This window comes from Pteropus medius, unplaced genomic scaffold (genome assembly GCF_902729225.1).
Source record: "Pteropus medius unplaced genomic scaffold, Ma_sr-lr_union100, whole genome shotgun sequence".
NCBI lineage: Eukaryota > Metazoa > Chordata > Mammalia > Chiroptera > Pteropodidae > Pteropus > Pteropus medius.
Genome location: NW_024352780.1, coordinates 101,352 through 123,154, shown reverse-complemented (window position 1 = coordinate 123,154; position 21,803 = coordinate 101,352). Strand labels below are relative to the sequence as shown.

At 55.6% G+C, this 21,803-nt stretch overlaps 1 protein-coding gene and 1 long non-coding RNA gene across 5 annotated transcripts; one reads left to right on the top strand and one right to left on the bottom strand.

The window, feature by feature from the left end:
• Nucleotides 1-344: 344 nt before the first annotated feature.
• On the bottom strand, nt 345-10,147 carry DBNL (drebrin like). Of its 3 annotated transcripts, none has more exons than XM_039847057.1 (13): nt 9,990-10,147; nt 7,007-7,062; nt 5,584-5,696; nt 5,020-5,094; nt 4,095-4,241; nt 3,238-3,315; nt 2,849-3,006; nt 2,726-2,795; nt 2,324-2,417; nt 1,648-1,740; nt 1,447-1,559; nt 1,153-1,249; nt 345-804 (listed from the first exon to the last, which is right to left on the bottom strand). In XM_039847057.1, the coding sequence occupies exons 1-13, from the start codon at nt 10,070-10,072 to the stop codon at nt 665-667; spliced, it is 1,317 nt and encodes a 438-aa protein (XP_039702991.1). In that variant the 5' UTR covers nt 10,073-10,147; the 3' UTR covers nt 345-664. The 3 variants fall into 3 exon arrangements, with proteins under 3 accessions (XP_039702991.1, XP_039702992.1, XP_039702993.1); XM_039847058.1 differs by having other exon boundaries at nt 2,726-2,771; nt 9,990-10,146; XM_039847059.1 differs by lacking the exon at nt 1,648-1,740.
• LOC120589554 (uncharacterized) lies at nt 10,141-19,135 on the top strand. 2 transcript variants are annotated; one of them, XR_005649527.1, is made up of 3 exons: nt 10,141-10,544; nt 10,755-10,839; nt 11,028-19,135. It is a non-coding gene; the product is annotated as an uncharacterized LOC120589554 (long non-coding RNA). The 2 variants fall into 2 exon arrangements; XR_005649525.1 differs by having other exon boundaries at nt 10,141-10,839.
• The last annotated feature ends 2,668 nt before the right edge of the window (nt 19,136-21,803 follow it).

Below are 21,803 nucleotides of genomic sequence, written 5' to 3'. Positions count from 1 at the left end.
AGACGGGTGGGCTGGCAGACATGGGAAGACCACAGGTATAGCCACCCTGGAGGCGCACAGCAGGACCAGAGGGCAGGTGGAAGCTGTGCAGGACAGATGTGTCTACCGATGTTTCCACATCTTCCTTCACACACTCAGATGAGGGCTTGGCTGTCTGTCCCCTCTGCCCACAGCCCAGGCAGAGGGACAGAGAAATGGAGCGCACAGCAGGATCCAGAAAGACCAGCTACTGCTGCCAGGTGCCATGAACCACTCTGGTCATAAACTGTTGAGTCCCCAGGGTCACTGGCAGCTGTCGCCCCCCACCCCTTAGGGCCCAGAGGAAAAGGAAGAAGGCAAATGCATGCCACCAGATGCCACTGCTCAGACATCCCCAGGGGCTGGCATGGGTGAGGCCTGACTCAATGTCCTTTATTGGGGTCAAGAGCTGTACTGACTGGAGGCCTGGGAGGCTGCCGGAAGCATGTGTAGGAATCACTGGGTTATTGCTGCATTTGGGGTGATAGAGGCCAAGCTACTTGAGCCAGAGGGAGCCCAAGGGCCTGTTCTCCCCGGGGTCCCACTCCTGGAAGAGCGCTGTGTGCAACTCTCACCCCACTTCCAGCAAGACACGTGTGGGGGGAGGGAAGGATGGCCCTGAGCCTCCGCCAGCAGCGCGGGGCCCTCACTGCATCAGCTCCACGTAGTTGGCAGGGAACATGCCGAAGCGGCCGTCCGGCCCGTAGCCACGCCACCAGCCCTCGTCAATCACCTCGATGCCCGTGATGAGGTTCTCGGGGTCAAAGGAGATCTCGGTCTCGTCAGCTGCAAGGGACGAGCCCAGAGGCTGCACTGGGGGCTCGGAGTCCCCAGGCTGCTTCAGTGGCCATCTCCCGGGACACGCCTTCCTGAGTCAGGCTCTGGGCCCGCCGCTGCAGCAAAAGGCTGGAGACGGCACTTCCACGTGTCAGCCTGCTCCCAAGGCCGCCACCCAATGTCACCTCTTTGGCCACACCTTAGGCTCTTACACTATGTTGGCAAGCAGCTGCCCGAAGCACAAAGGAAGGGCTGTACGGGGCGTCCACCCACTGTCCCCTCACTCCATCTTCTTTGCCAACAACCCTGGGGGCCCTGGGGGCCCTGTGGCCTGGGGTGATGGCAGTGGCACGTTACCTGCCTGGTAGTCGTACAGCGCCCGGGCACACAGCCCCTTCCCACTCAGCTCCGGGTAGCTATCCACATGCTCAGCGCCAGCGTCCTGCGGCTGCACCTGCCCACAGATGGGAAAGAAGGCTGTGGTCTCGCTGACCTTGGCCTGCCCACGGCCAGGGCTCATGCCAGGCTAGGGGGAGGGGTGGTCCCATAGGTGGCACCAACTCTAAACAAGACAACCCACACGCAGCGAGCCACGGAGGAAGGCGTCAGGGATGTGGCCCTCACAGCCCTGCTCCGCTGCAGCACACTCACCATAGGGGGCTCCTCATAGAGGGCGTCCTGCACTGGGGGCTCCTCATACACAGCCTCCTCTCCAGCTTGTGCTGGACAGGTTGGGGCGCTGGCTGCTGACTGCTCAAGGAGACCTGCGGGGAGGATGCAGCTCACTGACTCTGGGCCGGAGAGAGGACACCCCTGGCTGCCCCCAGCCCCCGCGGGCGGCCAGAGCCTTGCCTGCCCGGGGCCTTGAGGTGGCGTGCAGTTCTCCGCCGAGGGGGAGCTCAGGCTGGGTGAGCTGCTTCTGCAGGAAGGGGCTCTTCAGTTTGCCTGCAGGATGACGGTAAACACGATGTCATGCAGCAGGAGAGAGCAAGCAGCCCTTCCTTTTTTGTGCCCTGCACTGCCCAGACGGTGGGCCTGTCCTAAAGTCATGGCTGTCACACAGGAAGTGAATGTGGACACGACAGCTGCAAAAACACTACCTCGTCTGTGCATGTCACACACACACTAGGATGCTCTAAGCAGCCCCCCGGGGGACACATGCAATGTCAGAAAGCTGGCCTGTAGGACTGGTCCTGTGTCCTTTGGGGGCCAGAGAAGTGACTGATGCAGGTCCCTGGGAGCCAAGTGACAGCCCAATGGGTGAGCTGTACCAAGGGTTTATGGGGCCAGGGCTGGCAGGTCTTCACTCTGGAGCCACATGCAGCCCCCTCCTTTCCCAGCAGACCTCTGCAGGCCTTGACCTGGCTAGGAAAGGGACACTTGGGTCCCTGGGTCCCCTCCCAGAAGTTGCCTTCATGGGCAGAGACTCTCATTGCTCACTCAGCCCTGTCACCTTCTGCCACACTTGTCGCTTCCTTGGGGACCTGCCCCGCCTTATGGTTCACAGCAAGGCAGAGGAAAGTCTCACCTGGCTGGCAGCTGGAGACGAGTGTGGTGGACGTGGCTCTCTCCTTCTGCCTGAAAACCTCCCTTGGGTGTGCTGACTGCTGGCAGACGGGCTCCTGGGGGAGCACGGGGGCCCAGCCATGAGCACGATCCCAGAAGCCCATCAGCCTGCCCGGCCCCATGGCTCTTGGGAGCCAGGAAGCGAACACCGCTCACAGGCCTCCTCCAGGACAGCAAGGTCCAGGACAGCAAGGTCCATGCCAGGGGCTTCCGCCCTCTGCTCACATGGCTGTGGCCACCTCAGATGTGCCCTGCCGGCTGCAGGACCCTGACGGTAAGCCCTCAAGCTGCTGGGCCTGGCCTGTGCACCAGGAGCCCACGTGGCATGGCGGTGACTGGCCTCTGTCGGAGCCCCCAGTCTCACCTGCTCCTCTCTGTTCCTCAGAGCCACGTCCTGCTGCTCACACTTCCTGCCAAGAGGGGAGGAGGAAGAGCTGCACCCAGGGCCCGGGGTCCCCTCGGCTGCCCCCTCGCCTCTGGGGCTCACCTCTGCAGGCTGGCCTCGCCGCCAGCGCTCTGCTCCTGGTAGCGCTGCTCCCGGCGGGCAGCCTCACGCAGCTCCCGCTCCCGGCGCTCCTCCTCCAGCCGCTGGCGCTCCTGCTCCGCCCGCCGCTTCTCCTCCAGCCTGCGGTTCTCCTCCTCCTTCTGTGGGGAGCGTGCTCAGCCCGCCGCGCCCCTGCCCCCCCGGTGCCCACACGGGGCTACAGTGACAGTCGCACCCCTCCCTGACCCCTGAAGCAGTCTGACCCCCAGTGCTTGGGTGCTAACAGGAACACCTGCTCTAGGCGCTCATTGTGAGGGACGCTGCCTGGCACCCGCGATGACGATGGCGCCCTGGCCTCCAGCTGTCGTCCCCGCTTCCCCAGCAACGCTCACCTCCGCTTTGGCCCAGAAGCTGTCTTTGCCGACCCTCTTGATCTCAGACACCGCATTGGTCTTCTGGTACACAGAGCCCTGTGGGGACAGAGGGTCCACAGCGAGGCCATCGGCAAGAGCGTACAGCACAGGTGAGAACTATGAGGGTGGCACCCGGCAGAGGTGACCCTGAAAAGCCCTGGAAACCGCTGAGCGGGGAAGCTCAAGCCAGACAGCCCTGGGAGGGGGGTCTCTGGTTGAACAAGGCCCTGGTAGGTGGGAGCCAGGGCAGGCACGTAGGCTGGGCAGTTCTGAGGCAGACCTCTGGCCAGGGGTCACTCCTAGGTGGCTGGCCCACCAGCCTCAGGCAGCTGCCCACCACATGCCCACCGAGTCTCCAGGGACCCCTGCTATGTGTCAGGGGACTCAGACCCCACCCAGCACCAGAGCCATAGGCCGTAGCTATCTACCCACGATGTGAAGGGGCCTGCCCGGTCTGCCACCTGAAGGTCCTCTACAGTAGACATCATCCAGGGCCACACAGGACGTGCTGGTGCCGTGGCCTCGGGGGAGACTTAACCGCTGGTGCAGAGATCTCTGGCCCCACCCAGCCAGCACCAGGGGCTCCAGGAAGGCCCGTCACATCAGCAGCAGGGCCCGCGCTGCGACTCATGCTGATGAGTGCCGGCCTCCCCGGGGGAAGCTCCTGCCCCATCAGATGTGGGTCGCCATGTGCACCCCCATCTGGCTCAGGGACTTGACGCCAGGCAGGCAGGAGCCCAGCCCCACAAGGGCTAAGGTGCTGAGGGCAGGCCCAGGCGGGCTGGACAGTGGGAACGCAATCCTCACCCCTCTGCTTAGGCCGGGGAACAACTCACCACTGGGGCCTGGGGGCCTGTGTCCTGGAAGCGGCCGCTCTCCCTGTGGAAGGTGTAGTTGGCGCCAGAGGCCCTGGCCACCTTCTGCATGATGCACTCGGGCTCCACGTCCTCCTCAGCCCTTGCATTGATGGTGACGTGGGCCCCCTGTAGCGGGAGCAGCACTTAGCAAAGGGGATGCGACTGCACTGACGACAGGCGCTGCGGCACTGGCCTTGGGCTCAGCAGAGCCGAGGGTAACCTTTGGACTTGTCCCAGCTCGTGTGCGGCCCTGGTGGCCCGTGGCATGTTCTGTGGTTCTGCAGTTTGACTGACAGCTCAAGCATTAGAGGGTTTCTTCTTTGTAATCAGTGAAAAGTAACCATGAAGGGCACCTGGCCACAAGCACGTTTTTTAGTGAGCCACTGATCTCTTCCTGAGAAGTCAGGCCATGATCCCACCCACTGTCACTAAACACCCAATAAGCCTGGGAACCTATCTTTTAGCTCCTGAAAAAGTGTTGGCAGAACTGGAATTCGGAGCCCCAGAACCTCCTTGCTAGTAACCAAGGAAGCGCATAGTCAGCTGATAAGCGAACAAACACTTCTGAAAGGAAACCAGGTTCCTTTCAGGAACAAGAGAGTGAGGCTGGCGTGCAGACGGCCTGGAAAGACCTGCACCGGGGGAGAGCGTGTGCGCGGTGCTGAGCAGCCCTCCCCAACTCCAAACCCTCACGGCACTGCCGAGGTTCACAGTATCGTACTCGGGGTGGAAGCCAGGCCAGCTGCAACACGGTCCTCCTCACTGAGGCCAGCTGGCGGTGGCTCTAGCCACCCCCTTGGTGTCCAGACCGAGCCTGGGCCGAGCTGTGGGGCACTCCAGCTCAGTGCCACTCACTCACAGTATGTGGCGAGACCCGTGAGGCCCTGGGGGCAGCAGCCCTCACCTTCAGGAAGCCGGCCATGGTGCTGACGTGGCTGGCACACGCTCCCTTCCGCACGTCATTCACGCCCTCGCCCGTCTGCAATACAACACTGGGCATGACCCGCCAGTTCCTCAAAGCTGTTGCGCTCCCACCAGTGGCTTCACGTCCCAGGGAGGGACAACGGCCACCACAGAAGACAAGGAGGGTCCTTGGGCAACTTCTGCAGGCTGGGCTCAGAATCCCCTCATCCCCACCCAGGCCCCGCCTTGCGCTTGAGCCTCCCCAACCCCCTCCATGCCCTCTGCTCCTTCAGGATGACCACCCTGAAGGGGACAGGAACAAGAGTGTCCTGCGACTGTGTTTATTTCATTTTGCAGGAGTAATTCCAAGTGGGGAGGGTATATTCTGCCCTAGCAGGGCCCCAGGTATTCATGGGCTGCAGTGATGGAATCCGGCCATTCACCCACCAGCCAGAGCTGTCCTGAGTCAGGTCCTCCTCCGCTCCAACCGCGAGGCAGAGGGAAGCGGAAAAGGCAGCTTCCTGCTCACATCTACACAAGACTCAGAGCCCTCAGCCCTACGTACCCAGTTGATGAGGACAAACTTGGGCAGGCCAGAGTTGGGGTCCTTCACCCTGCAGAAAGCGTACATCACCTTCCCGCTGTTGAGCTCCTCCACCATCTCCTCCAGGCCCCCCTCTGCAGCAGTCACAGGAGAGTCAGCGGTGGCCCAGGCACCCCCACCCACCCCGGCACCCAGTCCCCCAGGAAAGGAAGCCCAAGCTGCCTCTAAACCAGGGTTCTTGGCGCCACCTGCATTGGAATGAGGTGCTGGGCCTGGCCCTATGGGGTTTGTGGGCGAGCTGGGTGGGCCGCAGGGTCCGCACTTAGGACGAGCACCTCCGGCAATCCCTGCCCCACTAGTTTAAACCACTTTTACAAACCCACAGGCAATTCCAGAAAATAAAAATGTCATTTCTGCCACAAACCAGGGAGCAAACTTTCTAAAGCAAGGTCTCTGCAATAATTTTGCCACTGCCTGAACCCCACCATTCTCCCTGAAGTAACAGGACCCACCTGCAAGTCACCCCACCCTGGCCCAGATGTATGCTCAGACTCCGGGCCACCCAGAGGGTCTTGAGCAAGTGGCAACAGCCTGCAGCCGTGCAGGGCTCAGCTCACTGACTCACAGGTACTGGGGCACAGGAGGGCCGGTAAGCCACACCCTCCTGACACTGAGGCTGCGGGGCCAGCATGTACCAGAGTTTGTGGTTCCCATCAGCCCTCCAAACCTTCTGGACTGTGAGGAGGAACACAGCTGCTGAACTCTGCAATTGTGCCTCCTAGGGCAGCACAGTGTATGTGAGACCACCTCAGGGCAGTCCTAGAAAGGGGACCATCGGAGAAGGTGCTCGCGAGGACAGGCTCCTACCAGTTACCAGAGCCACTCGTGGGACAAGGCAAGCAAGCCTGGAGCACAGGGAAGAGACGGGGCATCCGTACCCTGTCGTCTCGGCCCACTGTTCCTGCAGAGACCTCTTGCTGCCCATCCTCCGGCAGCACTCTTCCGTGCGACCTCTCAGTAGGGGGCCTGCCCACTAGGAGGGCAGAGGGAAGGCGGGCTGCGGTGCTGCGTGAGCTGCTTGAGCTGGGGGCAGGCTGCCTCGCCACCACACCGAGGGCAGCGCTGCCATGCACCCAAGCCAGGAAGGCCAGCGAAACATCTGAGACCCAGAAAAGGCCATCAGTGCTGGGGTCCTCACTGCTCGGTGGAGCCCCTGAGTCTGGTCCACACCCCGATCGGGGCCAGAGAACTCCCCAACATCAACGCTAAAGTGGCGGGCCCCTCCGGAGCCGGGTAAGTGTCACTGCAGTTGCACCACATGCAGGGGACACCTGTGCACCCCAAGTCGCCTTCTTCCTACTGTGATGGCCGCACTAACAGTCACAACCTCTTCCCTTTCACGTCCCTCACCTCCCTCCGAGAGCCTGGCCGATCCCATACTCACCGCCAGTGCCGGCCACACGGATGTCATTGCTGTTGCCCTCGTAGGTAAACAGAGCCCTGGAACGGAACACGGCAGCTCTGGAGCCTGCGGCAGGCACTGTCTGCCTCCAGCCCGGCACCCAGCACGGCAGGGACACTGCGTCCACATGAGGCCCACTGTGACCCGCCCGGCCAGATGTCAGTAGGCCGCTGGGCCTCCCAAAGCTGCGGCCTTCTCAGCTCCAAAGCTGGGGTGCCGCTGGCCTGACCACGGGGGCTCATGAGAGACAAACCTGAGAAGGCAGGGAGCCTTCATCCACTTGAGGGAAACCAAACCGTAAAGTTTGATGGCGACCTTTCCCACATTTGTGTGTAAAATGCCCACCTGCATAGCAGGTACGTGAGTGTGAAAAGACACATACTCACACATCCCTGACCCAGAACACCCCAGGGAGCAGGAAGGAGGAAGGCACATGTGGCACTGGGGAGGATGCCGATGGCCTGGGCAAGTCTGCCAGCTGCAGGTTGGCCTCCTGGGCTGGGACTCGCCCACAAACTGGAGCCTTGCGCAGCGTCAGAAGCCACAGGAGCCATGACGAGTGTGCAGGAGCTCCCAGGACAAGCTTGTCAGTGGGGCAGGCGCTACATCTAGCCGAGTCTTAACTCTCCATGGGTGACCCTGGGCCACACCTTTCTCTGTAAGATTCAAGATCAAAAACTTGTGCCCAGAGGTGCTTAGGACTATGGTTCATGTCATCCAAGGCGGACACAGCTATGCGAGGGTCTTTGCAGCCCCGGCCTGCTGAGGGAAACGCTCTGTTAAAGCTGCTGGGCAGAGCTGCCCATGGTTGAGAAAGTGGGAAGAGAAATCCGACCCGGGCCCAGGGGACTTGGTTGATGGGGGGCAGGCTGCCAGGAAAGAATCATGCTCCCCAGGAGGAGAGAGACGATGGGAAGAGGAAACAGAGAGGAACACTCAGAGAAACAGGGAAAAGGAAGACTTGGGAGGTGGTGAACATCCAGAACCTTCTGGAAGAGGCGGCTTCCCAGCAGTTCTGGCTGACTACCGGGTGGGGGCGCTGATCCACTGGACAGCAAGTCAAAGGGAAAACCTGGCCTAGTGTGTCATTTCCCACGTCTCCTGCCCCGCAGTCCATCGTCACCTGAGCACCTACTACACATGACAGGTCTGCACCAGGGACAGAGACAGGGCCCACCCACCTCGCCCTTCTGGTTGGGGGAGAAAGGCGACCAATGAGAGTATCTGGCATGGGTACGAAAAAGTGTAACATGGAGCAAGGAACCGAGGAACGCTCCTCCAAGAAGGCAGCATCAGAACGGAGGTTTGGGGAGCCCTGGGACGAGGTGGAGGGTGCTCAGGGCAGAGGGAACAGCAAGGGCAACGGCTCTGGGGAGGAGCCGCACTGCAACCTGAGGCAGAGAAAGGAGGCGGCAGTGCTGGCAAGCTACTGTGGCCTGTGTGGCAAAAAGCAGGCATGGAGGTCAGGGCCCCCAGCCCAACTGGGCAAGGCGTCTGGGCTTTATCTGACGTGCAGCTGGAAGCCACTGCAGAGTTACAAGCAGGGGAGTGACCTCGTTTAGATAGTTTTTCAGTTCGTGAGTGGAGACCTGCCACACGGTACCTGTAGACCATAAGAGCACAGGCCAGGGATTCACGTTGCTGAGTGGTACGACCCCTAGTGCTATCTGAGCCTGCGGGTGGGTGAGGAGGATGCTGAGATGGGGGTCCCTGACTGGGTGAGGAGTAGGCCTCGCCGCCTTCCAGAAGGGCAGAGAGGAGATGGGGCGGCTAAGCTTCAGACCTGGGCTGTGGCAGGCAGCTCTGAGAGGAAGCCCAAGGGCGGCCTGAAGAGGGCCATCTGAACTGCTGGCAGTCTTCCCTAATTAGAAGAGATGCTTTCCAAACCGAGGACATGCTGCCTGACTCCCTGCAAAACTGCCTGCAAGCCACACAGGGTGCCCACATCAACTTGGCCCCAGGCAGCTCTTCCCCAAAAGGCTAGGGCTGAAGGGAAGGGAAGGAAAGGCTGAGACTTCTTCAGTGTACCAGCAGCATAGGGTATGAAAGCCACCTTGTTGTGCTAGGTGCCAGGGAAAGCAGCGGCACTTGAGGAATGGAGGAGACCAATCCCAGCAGCACAGCCACACCTAGTGCCCTGCTCCCCAAAGCTGGCCGTCTTTGTCCATCATACTCAGCCTTCTTAGAACTGGAAGTGCTCAAAACCAATCAGTGAAAACTAAGCAGATGGGACAGCGACAAGAGAATTACCATACATAGCTACCAGCGCTTGGACGACAAAGAGCCGACTCTGTGTGGCTGTCCAGCGCCACCAGAGACTTCAGACCCAGGATTCCTAGGAGAGTAAAAACCGCATCAACCTCATAAGGAGACATAACTCCTGAGAGCCTCGCGGGGGCGCCATGGGGAGGTAGAGGGAAGAGGGTAGCCAGCCTTGTGGTTTCATTCATCTCCCCAAGAATCAGGAACAGGAAGTAGTATTATTCTTGGGAAAAGGGGGATTCTGAGATCCACATTCAGAGTACCAGCCACCCCAAACCCGATCTGCTTGTTTGACACCTCTGAGGCAAGGTTCCGACTGCCAGATGGGCTGCCAGACCGCTCTCAGGGGCCCATCCCTGAGCACAACGTTTGCAAGAAGCCAGGCGTGGCTTCCGCTTTCTCAGGATCGGCTGAGGTCCCTGAGCCGGAAAGGAGAACCTGGCGAAGCCACCAAGCGCAGCCGGGCACGGAGTCCAACATGGAGGCCCGCGGATGGAGGCCGGCGGCCAGAGGGATGGGGAGGGGCTGGGGACTCACGCGCGGCGGAGCAAGGGGTGACAAGGGTGGGGACAGCACGTCCCGGGGAGCGGCGCAGGTGTGGGATACACAGGTGAACCCCGGCCCGCCTGCGGTAGCGCGGCTCCGCGGCCCCTGGTTCTCCCGGCCCGGCCCGCCCCCAGCCCCGTCCCGCCTCGGCGCCCACCAGTCGGTCGGGGACTTCTCGGTGACCACCCGCACGTAGGCCTCCTGCAATGCCGGCCCGTTCCGGCTCAGGTTCGCAGCCATTGCCCGCCCGTCCGACCCCGCGCCGCAGCCGCCGCTTCCGGGCTCGACCCGCCCCCGACGGCCGGAAGCCCCGCCCCGCCGGCCGGAAGCCCCGCCCCGACGACCGGAAGCGGTGCGCGCGGGAGCTGTGGTCAGCCCCGCCTCTCTGCGGCGCCGACCGCTTGGCGGAGGGAGCTGGCGACTCACCTCGTGGGCGGGGCAGAGGGACCTAGTCCTGCCCCCTCTAGGCTGCTCCACGGAAAACCGTGCATTTTGTCTTCTGTCGTCACAGTTAATGCACTTATTTTAGAATTTGCATGCAAGCCAGTCTCCGTCCACACGGGACCCTCCACAGAAGCTGACCTGCGAATGAACAAACGTGAATTAACGGATAGAAATGAAGGCCTAGCGACCATCTCACCGCCACAAACAACTCAAAGGCTGTGGTGGTTCCCCGACCTCCCCTCCCCTCTGGTTCTGTCCAGACACATCGGTAAATGTGCCTGCCGCCCCGACCTACTTGGAGGAAAAGTGTGGGGACCTGCCGTTGCCTTGGCCGCTCTCAGCGTCCCTGCCTGCCCTAGAGAACTCCCCAGGTCCCTAGAATACGGAGCCTCAGTCCCATAGTCCTTTAGCTGTGCTTTGGAGCTCAAAGTCCTTCCGATCTCAGACAAGTGATGGTGTGTGTCCTGTATATTGTCAGTCTCACCGCAGGATTCCGAGCAGCGACCGGTAATCAAACACGGTTATATTTCTGCAGTGCTGTGTGTAGAAGCCAGCTAACTGAGGTACGGAAAGACTCTGAACAGCTTCATTACAGTCAAGGCCAGGTTTTGCTGCCAAATAAGTTACCAAAATCCTGAGGTGCTGGGGTCAGGCTTGTGCATTTAAGAGCTTCTAGACCTTATCTGGGCCCAAACATTGTTCCTTGGTTATGGGCATCTTTCTGTTCACACCATTGTTGCTTGTCTTGCAGGCAGAATCTCTGACATGTCTCTGAGTGGCAGAGCCGTTGCCTCATCTCAGCCAAGGGAATCTCAGGTCCTGCCAAACACTCCTTGCCTTCAGCTGCTCCCGTCCGGTCGTCTACAATGTGTGGTTCTTCCCACTTCTGCACTTCGACTTAGCTAAGTATTTGCATCTGAAAAATGAACTCTAGTAAATGGAGGCCTCTCAGCTCTCCCAATTTCTCTTCCTATTTCTTAAGTAACATCTCTACTGTTCTTTTTTCTTCACACCTGACCTTCAGGTGACTTTCTGCTGCACCACAGCCCCTCCGCCCTCTATATTCTGGGCAAGTGGAGCCCTCATAAGTCTTGCTGTTCTTCTGTCTTCTTCTCTTGGCTCCATGTGTCTGCCTTATCTTCTTTTTCTGGGAATGTTCCTGTTTAAAACACGTCCTACTTACCCGTTTCCTTCATCCACTTGGCTGCCAGTCCCCAGCCCGGGGAGGTCTGGGAACACTTTTCAACATTTCTGTCAACTTGGGCAGAACCTACCTTGTCTGAATCAGGCTGTGCAGGCCAAAGTCAGGTCTCTGTTCTGGAAATGTATTAGTTCAGTGTGGTGGCCAGGTTCATGCATACTGATGCAGGAAAAGCAGGGAGATCCAGACTCCATTAAAAGAAGGATATGAGGTGCACATGGGGCAGCTATTGAAGATCTGGGCAGAAGCGCTGCAGGTGGGGGAACCAGGTATCTTGGGGCTCTGAGCTGGAGCACAGGAAGGAGAGGGAAGGAGCCGAGAGTGCAGGCTGTATCCTGTAGGACCCTGTGGGTCTGGGAAGTACTGTGGGTTTTATTCCAGGTGTAACAATCTCTGAGGGGCTTTAAAGGGAGAGGATGGTGATGTTTTAAAAAGGTCTCTCTGGCTGCCACATGTGGACCATCTCCACGCCCCCTCCTTCCTACTCCAGCTTTCAACTTCCTTCTTCCTTTGGCCAGTCCCTCTCTTTTTGGTTGTCCCTCGGTTTGAGAGAGACATCCCCATAGGTATTCCTAGGACTTCTCTCTTTTAACTACCATTTGCACAAGCCTCTATACTTTTCTTGCATGTGGATAAACTTAGATCTGCTTTACTTCTTGATGCTCTCCTGGTGGTTTTAGGTGACAGACCCAGGGCACAAACCAGAGCCTTGAATGGTCAATGTTCTCTACACTCTGAGGGCAGTCGACTGTGTTCTGAGTGCATCTAGGTCCAAGTGTGGAGGGAGGATCTTGCAGAGTCCCTCTGGAGCCCACGGTCTGGAAGGAGCCAACAGCATTAAGGACAAGAACTGTCTGACAAGAAGAGCAAAGCCTGCTTCAGCCTGTTTGGGCTGGTGTAACAAAATACTAGAGCGGGCAGCTTATAAACAACAGACATTTATTTCTCACAGCTCTGGAGGCTGGGGGGGTCCACAATCAAGGCACCAGTAGATTCAGCATCTGCTGAGAGCCTGCTTCCTGGTTCACAGATTGCTGTCTTTTTGCTGTGTCTTCATGTGGTAGAAGAGGCAGAGAGCCCTCTGGGGTCTGTTAGTGCTCAAGGGCCATTCATGAGGCCCCACCCAGTCACCTCCAAAGGCCTTACCTCCTAATACCTTCACCCTGGGGGTCAGGATTTCAACATAGGAATTTTGGGGGAAGGGAAACACAGTCAATCAGACCACAGCAATTAGTAAGAAAGGCTAGCTGTTTATTCAAGGTCTTCTTCAATTTGTGTCAATTAGCAGGAAATCATTTTCTTAAAATCACCAGGATTATGTCTCTGCTCTAGCCACACGGTGGACCCATCACTGCAGAGTTAGAAAAATAGAAGCATTGCTTTTCCAGTCGTAAAGAGAAAACTTGTTTATACTGTATGGTAAGTGGAATGCAGTAAACAAATACTTCACATCTTGAGAAATTGGTTGAGTCCTTGTTGTCATTTGAACAGAGACCAAGTCGATGGCAGGGAGGTGGAGAGCTGCAGTCCAGCCCCTGGTCTGGGATGCAGGCCCTTGGGTGGGATGTCTCCAATCCTTTAGGGCTTGGCTTTGAGGGGCAGCCACAAATCTGTACAAGGTGGCTCCCAGGACAAAGCCTCTGCCTTCAAGAGGAGGGTGCTCTTTTCTGCCACCCTAACCGTTTACCGAGCCTTGCTGCTCACACAGCTCCTACCACAAGAGTCTCCTGCTTATCAGGCACCGCCATCCGGGCCACAGCAAGAGGCCACAGCGACCCTACAGGCACAAAGGGGACAGGAATACGGGCATAGGGGTTTACAACTTTGCCGACATTTTAACCAAAGGATGTTGGCAGATTCTGCTAGTCCCTCTTGTTTCAGTAAAGGCATCTGGAGCCTGCACTACTGGGCCTCTGACACTGAATGCAGAAATGGCCACCTTCCCACAGAAGGGTGGGTAGTAGGGTCCTGGGAGACGTGGGTGGGGAGGAAGCGGGACATTTTAAGGAAAATTAAGAGACTGATAGGTTTTGCAGATTCTTTATCACTTTGTAATTTTATTTATAAAATCTGTCAACAGGGAGAAACCTTGATGGTGGGGACAAGGCCAGCAGACTGGCCAGGGAGAACAAAGGACTGCAGGCGAGGGAGCGCTCCTGCCCTCATGGGTGCTGGCAGCTGTGCTGTCCATTCTTTAGAGGACCAGCATTTATGACTGGATCTAATCCAGGCTCAGCCCTACCCAGCACTGCAGGCAGAAAGTGGCAGGAGGCTTGAGTCACAGTGAGAAGCACAGGAGGGAGGGGCTGATGGGGCAGGAGGGACAAGGGGCCCATGATGATTTTGAAGCTTCTTCTCTGCTCCCCTTTGGGTTCCAGGGACCGACTTCAGGCAGTTTCGCAGCCCCCTCTGGCACTGAGTTTCAAAGCTCTCATTGACCTGCTCTATGCTCAATGGACGACAGGGCCAGGAAGGTTTTTACTAATCTCTCAAGATGTGAATGATTTGTTTACTGCATTCCACTTACCTCTTGAATTTCAGACGTAACTGCTCATCCTTGCGCATCCGCATCGGCAGTGAGACCAAGAGGCTGTGTGGCCTCTCAGACGTTGACTGCTGCTCAGCTGGGAGCTGCTGGGCCTAGGACGTCTGCGTTCTGGCACTTTATCTTGAGTCAGGAGATTTTAAGATTTTGCCCTATTCTTGGAACTCCTGGGTCTTCCTGGAGCCTGACAAAAGGTCTCAGTGCTGTCCAGCCAACCCAGATACTTGTGGCTACAATTAAGTCATTTATTCACAGTGGATCAATTGTTTAAGATCACATGTCTCCCTGATCACTCTGGTGGGAGATACAGAGAACCACATCACCCACAGTTGGCTCTCTGGACCTGATGTCCAGTTGGCCACCTGGGACTTGCCTTGGAAACATGACATCTGCACATGTGGATTACATGGGAGCTGCTTACAGCACAGCACACCTAAAATGAGCCTATTCTTTAGGCTTACCCAAGCCTGAAAGGCATGTAAGCAGGTGAGCTTCCTAGGAGGAGAGAGTCCAGGGGATTTTCTGGGGACAGGCCTGTCCAAGGGGTCTGCCAACTCAAGCTTGCAAAGGGCGAGCACAACTCAGGCGTGTGAAGGGCGAATGACATTTTACACTGGGGACCCAAAGGGCAGGCTTGGGAGTCAAGCTCACACTTGAAAGGCACCTGAGGGCTCAACACCAGCTTGGGCCTGGATTTTCCCTCTCTAAGCCTCTGACTTGTTTCTGGAATGTGAACCTGTCCTACCTTCCCTTGCTTTGTGGTGCTTGGCTGCAAAGTGCACTGTGATCACTGTCTGAAGGGGCACAGCTGCATGCCGTTGCCTTCCCAGGGGACACTGTGATAACAGCATTCTCCTCACCTATGAAATGTAACATTCAGTTTAAGCAAAGACCAAAGGAGTAGCAAAGAGACAAAAATGGAAAAGGCAATCTGCACTGTGGTGATAGGCAGGGAACCGGTCCGTGGTGTCAGAGGGCCCTAAGGAAATGCACAGCAGGCTGCTCTGCTGAGGGAACCAAGTGTGACTGCCCTGGCACTCACTGCAAAGTGCCAGCCCTGAACCTGGGCACGGCTCAGCTCCTGGAGCTGTGGAGTCAGGCCTCTGCTTCCCAGTTACGCTGTTCCCAACTCCCAGGAGACTCCTTGGATGAGCTTAGACTCTTTGGGACATGGTTTGCAGCAGATAGGATGTAAGGGAAGCCTGCCCACTCTGCCCTGGGTACCCAGGCTGGCACTGAGTTGTTCTAAGAGGTGAGGGGCCAGGCTGAGGCCCCTGTGTGGTGCTATGGCAAGTGATGCCACCCTGAGTGAGGCCAGGCAGGGGAGGCACACGGCACATGGTCTCCCCAAGAAACCACCAGCGGTCAGGGTAGAGGGACCAATTCCAGTGCATCCAGAAAGGCCGCAGACCCTGATGGTGACTACTGATTCGGCATCAAAGCTGTGACGTTGCCAAAGTAGTCACGATGGCTGAGAGTGGCACCAACATACAGCCGTCGGAGAAAGCGGGTAATCACCATGTGTTCATAGAAGAAGTGATGTTCTGTGAGTGGCTCAGCCAGCAGCTCAGAGTGTCACAGAGGGCCACTCTGTCCAGCTGGCTTCTCTTGGGCACTGTCTTCGGGAAAACCTCCAGGGCACTTACATGGCACATTTCTGTGTCCACGCTCTTGCAAGTCTGCTAGACCTGCAAGAATAAAGCAGAGGGGGTGACACCCTCACTCAAAATGGTCATTTCCTTTCATTGCAGAGTAGTAAAGAGAACTGACGCAGGGGAAATGCCGCTTCACCTCAAACACCAGGTTCAAAGGCTGCCTGGACAAGGCCACGTCATTCATGACCCTGGATACCTAGCTTGGTGAGTCCTGATGGTTCTCCCTAACTAGTTGCTGTAGAAGATTTAATTACGCAACAGATCTCCTCCACTCCTCTGTCCTGTCCTACAACACGCATGTGTGAGGATCAGGAAGAGAATCAGAGGCCAGCTGGCAGCAGCCCCAGACCTCCCAGCACACGGACTCAGGACAAGGGCTTCGGAGCCAGTGCAGTGTGAATCTGCTGGAGGGCTATGTAAGCAGGTGTTTATTCTCATATCTGGTCCCATGAGATGGTAGATGAGAGAGATTTGTAGTCAGAGAGGGCCATGACAAAAATCACTTTTGGTATGACTACAGTATCTCATCATAAGTGTTAAAACAGTTTAAAATCTAATCAATTATAAATTACTTTGTCATTCTGGAAAACCCAATGAGGGAAAGAACGACATCTGTAAAGGTTTCAAGAAAAATATAAGTTGGGAAAACCACATTCCATTCCAACCTCCTCAGACAGAAGAGAAGTGATAAACTAAGACTCACTGGAGATGCTCTTTGAAAGAGCCGACAACCCTCCCCACCACCACACGCTGAGACCTAGTGCGCCCACAGGCCGCTGCTGTGTGGCAAGGCCTAAGGCTGTGATGGACACTAAGGACATGCGAGCCAGTCTAGCACTGCTACCGTAGGTACCTGAGAGGGACAAGAGTGACACCACCACTAGATGCCCTTTGTGGGAGACCAATTTCTGGCCACAACCCCTAAAGTTACCCTGGCCCAGCACGAGCCTCAAACCCAAGCTTCGGGGAAGTGACCTCCACTGTAGCTCACTTGCACTGGAGCACTTCCTAATGTTCTCCATCCTCTCCAGGTCCCAGATCTGAGCAAACTTCCTGGGGTTTCCAGGGAGGTTCTAAAGCAGGTCCATGAGGTGGCGGGGAAAGTCCTCCGGGGCTGGAAAACCCTAGGGTATGGAGTCCGTGCACAAAGTCCAGACCTGGCTGGGGATGCCCTCCTTACGTGAACCAAGCTTGAAACTGAGCTCATCCACAGCCCCCCAGCCCACCGATGCCTCTGGGCACACTGACCCTTCTAGTAACCCCAGCACTCTGTCCTCCTGTGCGTATCCCACTTCCCTCCAAATACTGCTGGCCATGACAGGAGTGTTTACACCACAGAAGCCAGCAATCACGACAATCCAGGGCCACATTTTGTCCAAGGTTTAAAAACTCACCCATAAGTCACTCGTCAGTTCTCAGTATCTAGTGAATCTAAACAGGTTGCACCTGGTAAGCACACAGTGAGCAGCGTTACTAGTTGCCACAGCATAAATGAACCTGGGCAACAACCAAGGTCACGAGAGGGGACCACAGGACACGTGCAAAGATTTAGTATGGCCACACAAACCGCCATGAACTGTTCCTTTCCTGCTCATGTCTGCTCTGTGCCCTCAGCACCTCCACTCCCACTGTAGGGGGCTGTTTAGACCCTCTGCGACTGCGCATGGATGAAAGGTAGGGTTGTGAGGACTGTTGGGGTGAGTCCTGGAGAGAACATATGAAGAGCTGGGGGCAGGACCCAGCTCACCAGGTTTCTCCACACCCCCACACCTCGGTGTGGGCTGTTGCGGCCCCTGGAATGCACATCCCTCTTTAGAGGTGCAGCGAATGGTTACCAGGACTTAGTGATCCCTGAAAGACCAGAAGTTGGTCTCGAGTGACAGACCCCAAACAGCACCAAGGAGTTTCAAATGCCAACTGGCACTTCAAGGAAGAACAGTGTGATTTGCAAGAAACAAGTTCACTCAGTTCTTACCTAACAGGGGCTGGATGACCCAGGTCTGAGTTCCAGCCCCGCTACTGGGAAGAGCACTGGGCCTCAGCATAATGATCTGCTAAGCTGTGATTCTAACTCTTGCCTGCAAATTGGCCAGCACTACTGTAAAGCTATAAATTATGCAATGCGTATAATGTACCCAAGTGGAGACTCAAGGAGGACAGCACACAGAGGGTGCTGCCACCAGTATTATAAGAAGACAGGAGGAATGGGTAGGAGACATCTAGTGCTAGAAGAATACCGAGGAGACTAATGACACTGGGGCTCCAGCGGGAGGAAACTGGACAGCTGGGGCCAGGAGCGGATGGGAGACTTTTCTTATAGACCTTTTTGTACCTTTTGGATTTAAACCATGGGAATTGATTACCTATTCAATAAATATAAAAATATTTTACTAATTGTAAAGAATTAGGCAGGTTAAAATTATGTACCCATTGTTGTTTAAATAACAGTGATGATAAAAGTAAGTCCTGAAAGAGGGAAAGAAGTCAAACCATAGTATATTACAGAGGAAAAGAGCCTGGCAACACACATTCAATGCTTTCACTGTGTGTCATCACGTTCCAGATGTCACTGATGTAAGTCACAGTTTTATGTACAAAAAAGAAAACACACTGACAATTAATCTAAGACCAGATGCTTTTTTTACACTCAAAATTTTAAATTTTATTTTTAAATTATTTTTATTGAAAGAACTCTTTAAGCTTACTCGGGCAATTTTTTTTTTTTTTAAATCAAGTATCACTCATGCATACAAAAAAAAAATGAAATAAATTGGTTCTTCCCATTTAAAGTCCAACTAATACTGTGTCATGGCTGTCCTCACAATCATGTTCGGTGCTTTCTAGGCGATGGTTATGTGGCTATTCTTAGAGCCTTCCACTATTGTTTCTGGAGTTTTCTCCCAAGGCATTTATACCCACTCTGCAAAGCCCAGCGATACACAACCTGTCTGCACAAATCTCAGCAAGTAAAGGTGGCCCGGCTTCTCCAACAATTCACTTACCTCAATATGCACTGCCATGACTTAGCTCATGTATACAGATGGTGACAACTGGGTCACAACTGCTGCCTGGCTGACAGTGATTTTTAAGAAGCATCGCAATTTTAGAGATATAAAAAAATGTTCATCTTAGGGTAGATAAAGTATGGTATTATATTGTTCTGATTTTCCAAGTTCTCCCTAAAGAACAATCACCATTGCCAATCAGAAGAAAGTTAACTAAATTTTTGAAATGTTAAATCAAGTATTATGGAATCACTGAAAATTATAGTTTCTAAAGACTACAGAATGATGGGACATAATGTCATGATACCACATTAAGGAAAAAGTGGGGGGAAAAGGGCCGAATATAAAACTAGATATACCATGTGGCTATAAGAATCAGAAACATATGTGTACAACAAAGAAAATGCAATGAAATCTATCAAAACTAACCACAATCACCTCATGGAGCTACAGGTGACTTTTTGAAAAACTGCATTTTGGAGTATTTTCTGAATTTTCTCTAAAGGACATATATTGCTCTAAAAAGCAAAAATAACCATTAATATAAATATAAATTGATGCTGCCACACAAATCTCTGTCCCTGTTGAAAACATTTAGAAATGTTACATTGACACACATTCAGATTTTTCAGTGTATATTCTGGTTTAACTGAAGGAAATATTTTATCAATAAATATTTTATCTACTAATATCCAACACTGGAAAAAGTTTTTTTTAAAGGGATGAAGTTTGTTGGCAAGGGCTGTGGGCTGCGAGTTAAGGCAGCAGCTAGAGCGAGGCCACTGTCCTGACTCAGGCCTCATACCACTTGCCCACCCCCCCGCCCCCCGCCCCCTTTCCTGTTCAGCTCTGGTCCCTCAGGAGAGGCCAACTCCAGCTGGGCCTCAGGTCTAAGAGTAGCCAGCCCCCTTCCATTCAATGGTCAGAAAGTGCATTTGGGTTTAATTCATAATTTACAACATGCTGGGCTTTCTGAGAACTCCGGAAGCCAGTACCTCCCTTTCCCCCGGGATGTCCAGTGGGCTGTGGGGCCCAGAGCCGTTTAGCCTGGAGAGTCTCACAGACACAGCGAAGCCCCAATTTGCTCTCCAAGTCCTGTGGACCTGCATGGTGTGAACGAGGGGCTGGGCCTGTCACTTGCAGTCAAGGCTTCCTGACTCGTCCTAGAGGTGCCTTCTCACCACCGTGGACTCCACATGCTGTAAGTTAGCATTCCCTCCAGCTGTGTTTTTAATTTCAGGACTTACTACATAATTTGCAGGGCTCTCATGCGAAACGAAAACATAGGGGCTCTGGCACAGGACGAATTTGTTAGGAAGAATTTCAAGACAGTGACTGCAAAACATTAAACCAAGGGCCAGACTTTCACAGTAAGGAGTCCAGTGAGACTGTACCGAGTCACAAACCCATGAAGCCAACTCTGACTTCTTCCTTTATTGAATCCTAACATGGAAAGTTTTTCCTGACCTGATAACTTCAATTACCTTGTATCTTTGGTTGTCACCTCATCCTCAAAGTCCTGACTTGATTCTCCTGGTTCCCCCTTTTATAAGCCTTGCTGGCCTTCATGTTCAAACCTGTAAGTTCAAAGCCATACTCCTCATGTCACCCATCCTGCTCCCTCCCCTTCAACTTCTGCTTCCCCACCGTAGGCCACATCGCCACCACCCACGCAGCTGTCTACCTTGTACACCTCCCTCTCTCACTTCACCACATGCTCTTCTTTGAGTCCTGCTAATTCTACCTCTGCCATGCCATCCAAGTGCTGCTCTCGCCTTGGTACCCATTCCACAGTCACTGACTTGGGTAAAGCTTCTGCTACACTTTCACGGGAGCCTTCACTCTCCCTCTGCACCAGTCTCTGGCCCTCTCCAGGCCAGCCAGCAGGACCCAGACCTGAGCATTCCCCCGCATCAAAGTTGTAGGACGGCAGATGACCCCTTTAGAGAACAATTTGCCACAAACAGTCCTTTTTGGAGAGCTATTTGTAAAAAAATGAGTCATACTCTTAGAGATCCTACAAATCTACCTCTGGCGATCAAACGTGAGCTCACTGCACAGTGCTATCCAGCACAGCATGATCTGCTTCGTGAAGAAGTTTGTCAGTGGCAGCTAACTCCTACTGAGGGCTTGATATATGCTAAGCACACGCTAAGTCTCAAAAAACCCCTCTAAAAATGCAGGACGAGGAGGCTGGGAATGGCTCTCAGCCTTGCCTGAGGTCCCACTGTGAGTGACCTCATTCTCTGCTCCAGGCCCTCTGACCCCGACATCCACCCATTCACTACAGGTGATGACTAAATAAGTTATCGGTCAGGTACTTACGCACTGGTCACGTTGAAAGTTACAGTTATGAATACTAATTCATAACATGGAGGATGCTCACGTTTAATCCTTGTGAAAAAGCGGGATACTAGATACAGTCTGAAGTTCAGTGCAAGAAAAGACTGGTAGGTGTGCCAGAACGTCAGCAAATAGTGAGGCGACAGAACTGAAAACTTTTTCTTTCTTCTGCGGCCGTACACTTTCCTAATTCCAGTTGACGCGTTAAGCGCGTGCTAAGACTCCCGACTGCTACCACCGCGGCAGGGTAGAGGCCCCGCCGCCCCGGCCGCCCGCTCTCGCCGCCCCGAGCCCTTCGCTCCGCGCACCCGCGGGCGCGGCGCCCAGCTCGCGTCTTCCGCCGGCCCTCCGGGCCCCGCGCCGGCACCAGCGCTCCTCGCCCGGGGCGCCGCCCGCCCTCTGGCCCCGCCGCTCCCGGGGCTGCGCCGGCGGCCGCCCCGCCCCCGGCAGGTGTCACCGCGCTCGCCGCACGTCGGCCGCCGTTCAGTGGGCGGCAGCGACGACCCTGCGCGCTGATCGACGCTTCGGACTCGAGGAGCCCGGGGGCGGGTGGCTTCCTCACCTCTGGCCGGCTCCGCGCCCTGCCGTCCCCGCGGCCGGGGACCGGGAGCGGCCGCCTGCGCGTGCGCGCCGCGGGGCACTGTGGGCCGGCGCCGCGCGCGGGGCGTCTTCACGCTCCTTCTGCGCCAGTCTGGTCCCCTCCAGGCCACACAGCGGCCAGCAGGACCCAGACCTGAGCATTCGCTGCATCAAAGCCGTAGGCGCCCGGCGGGAGGCG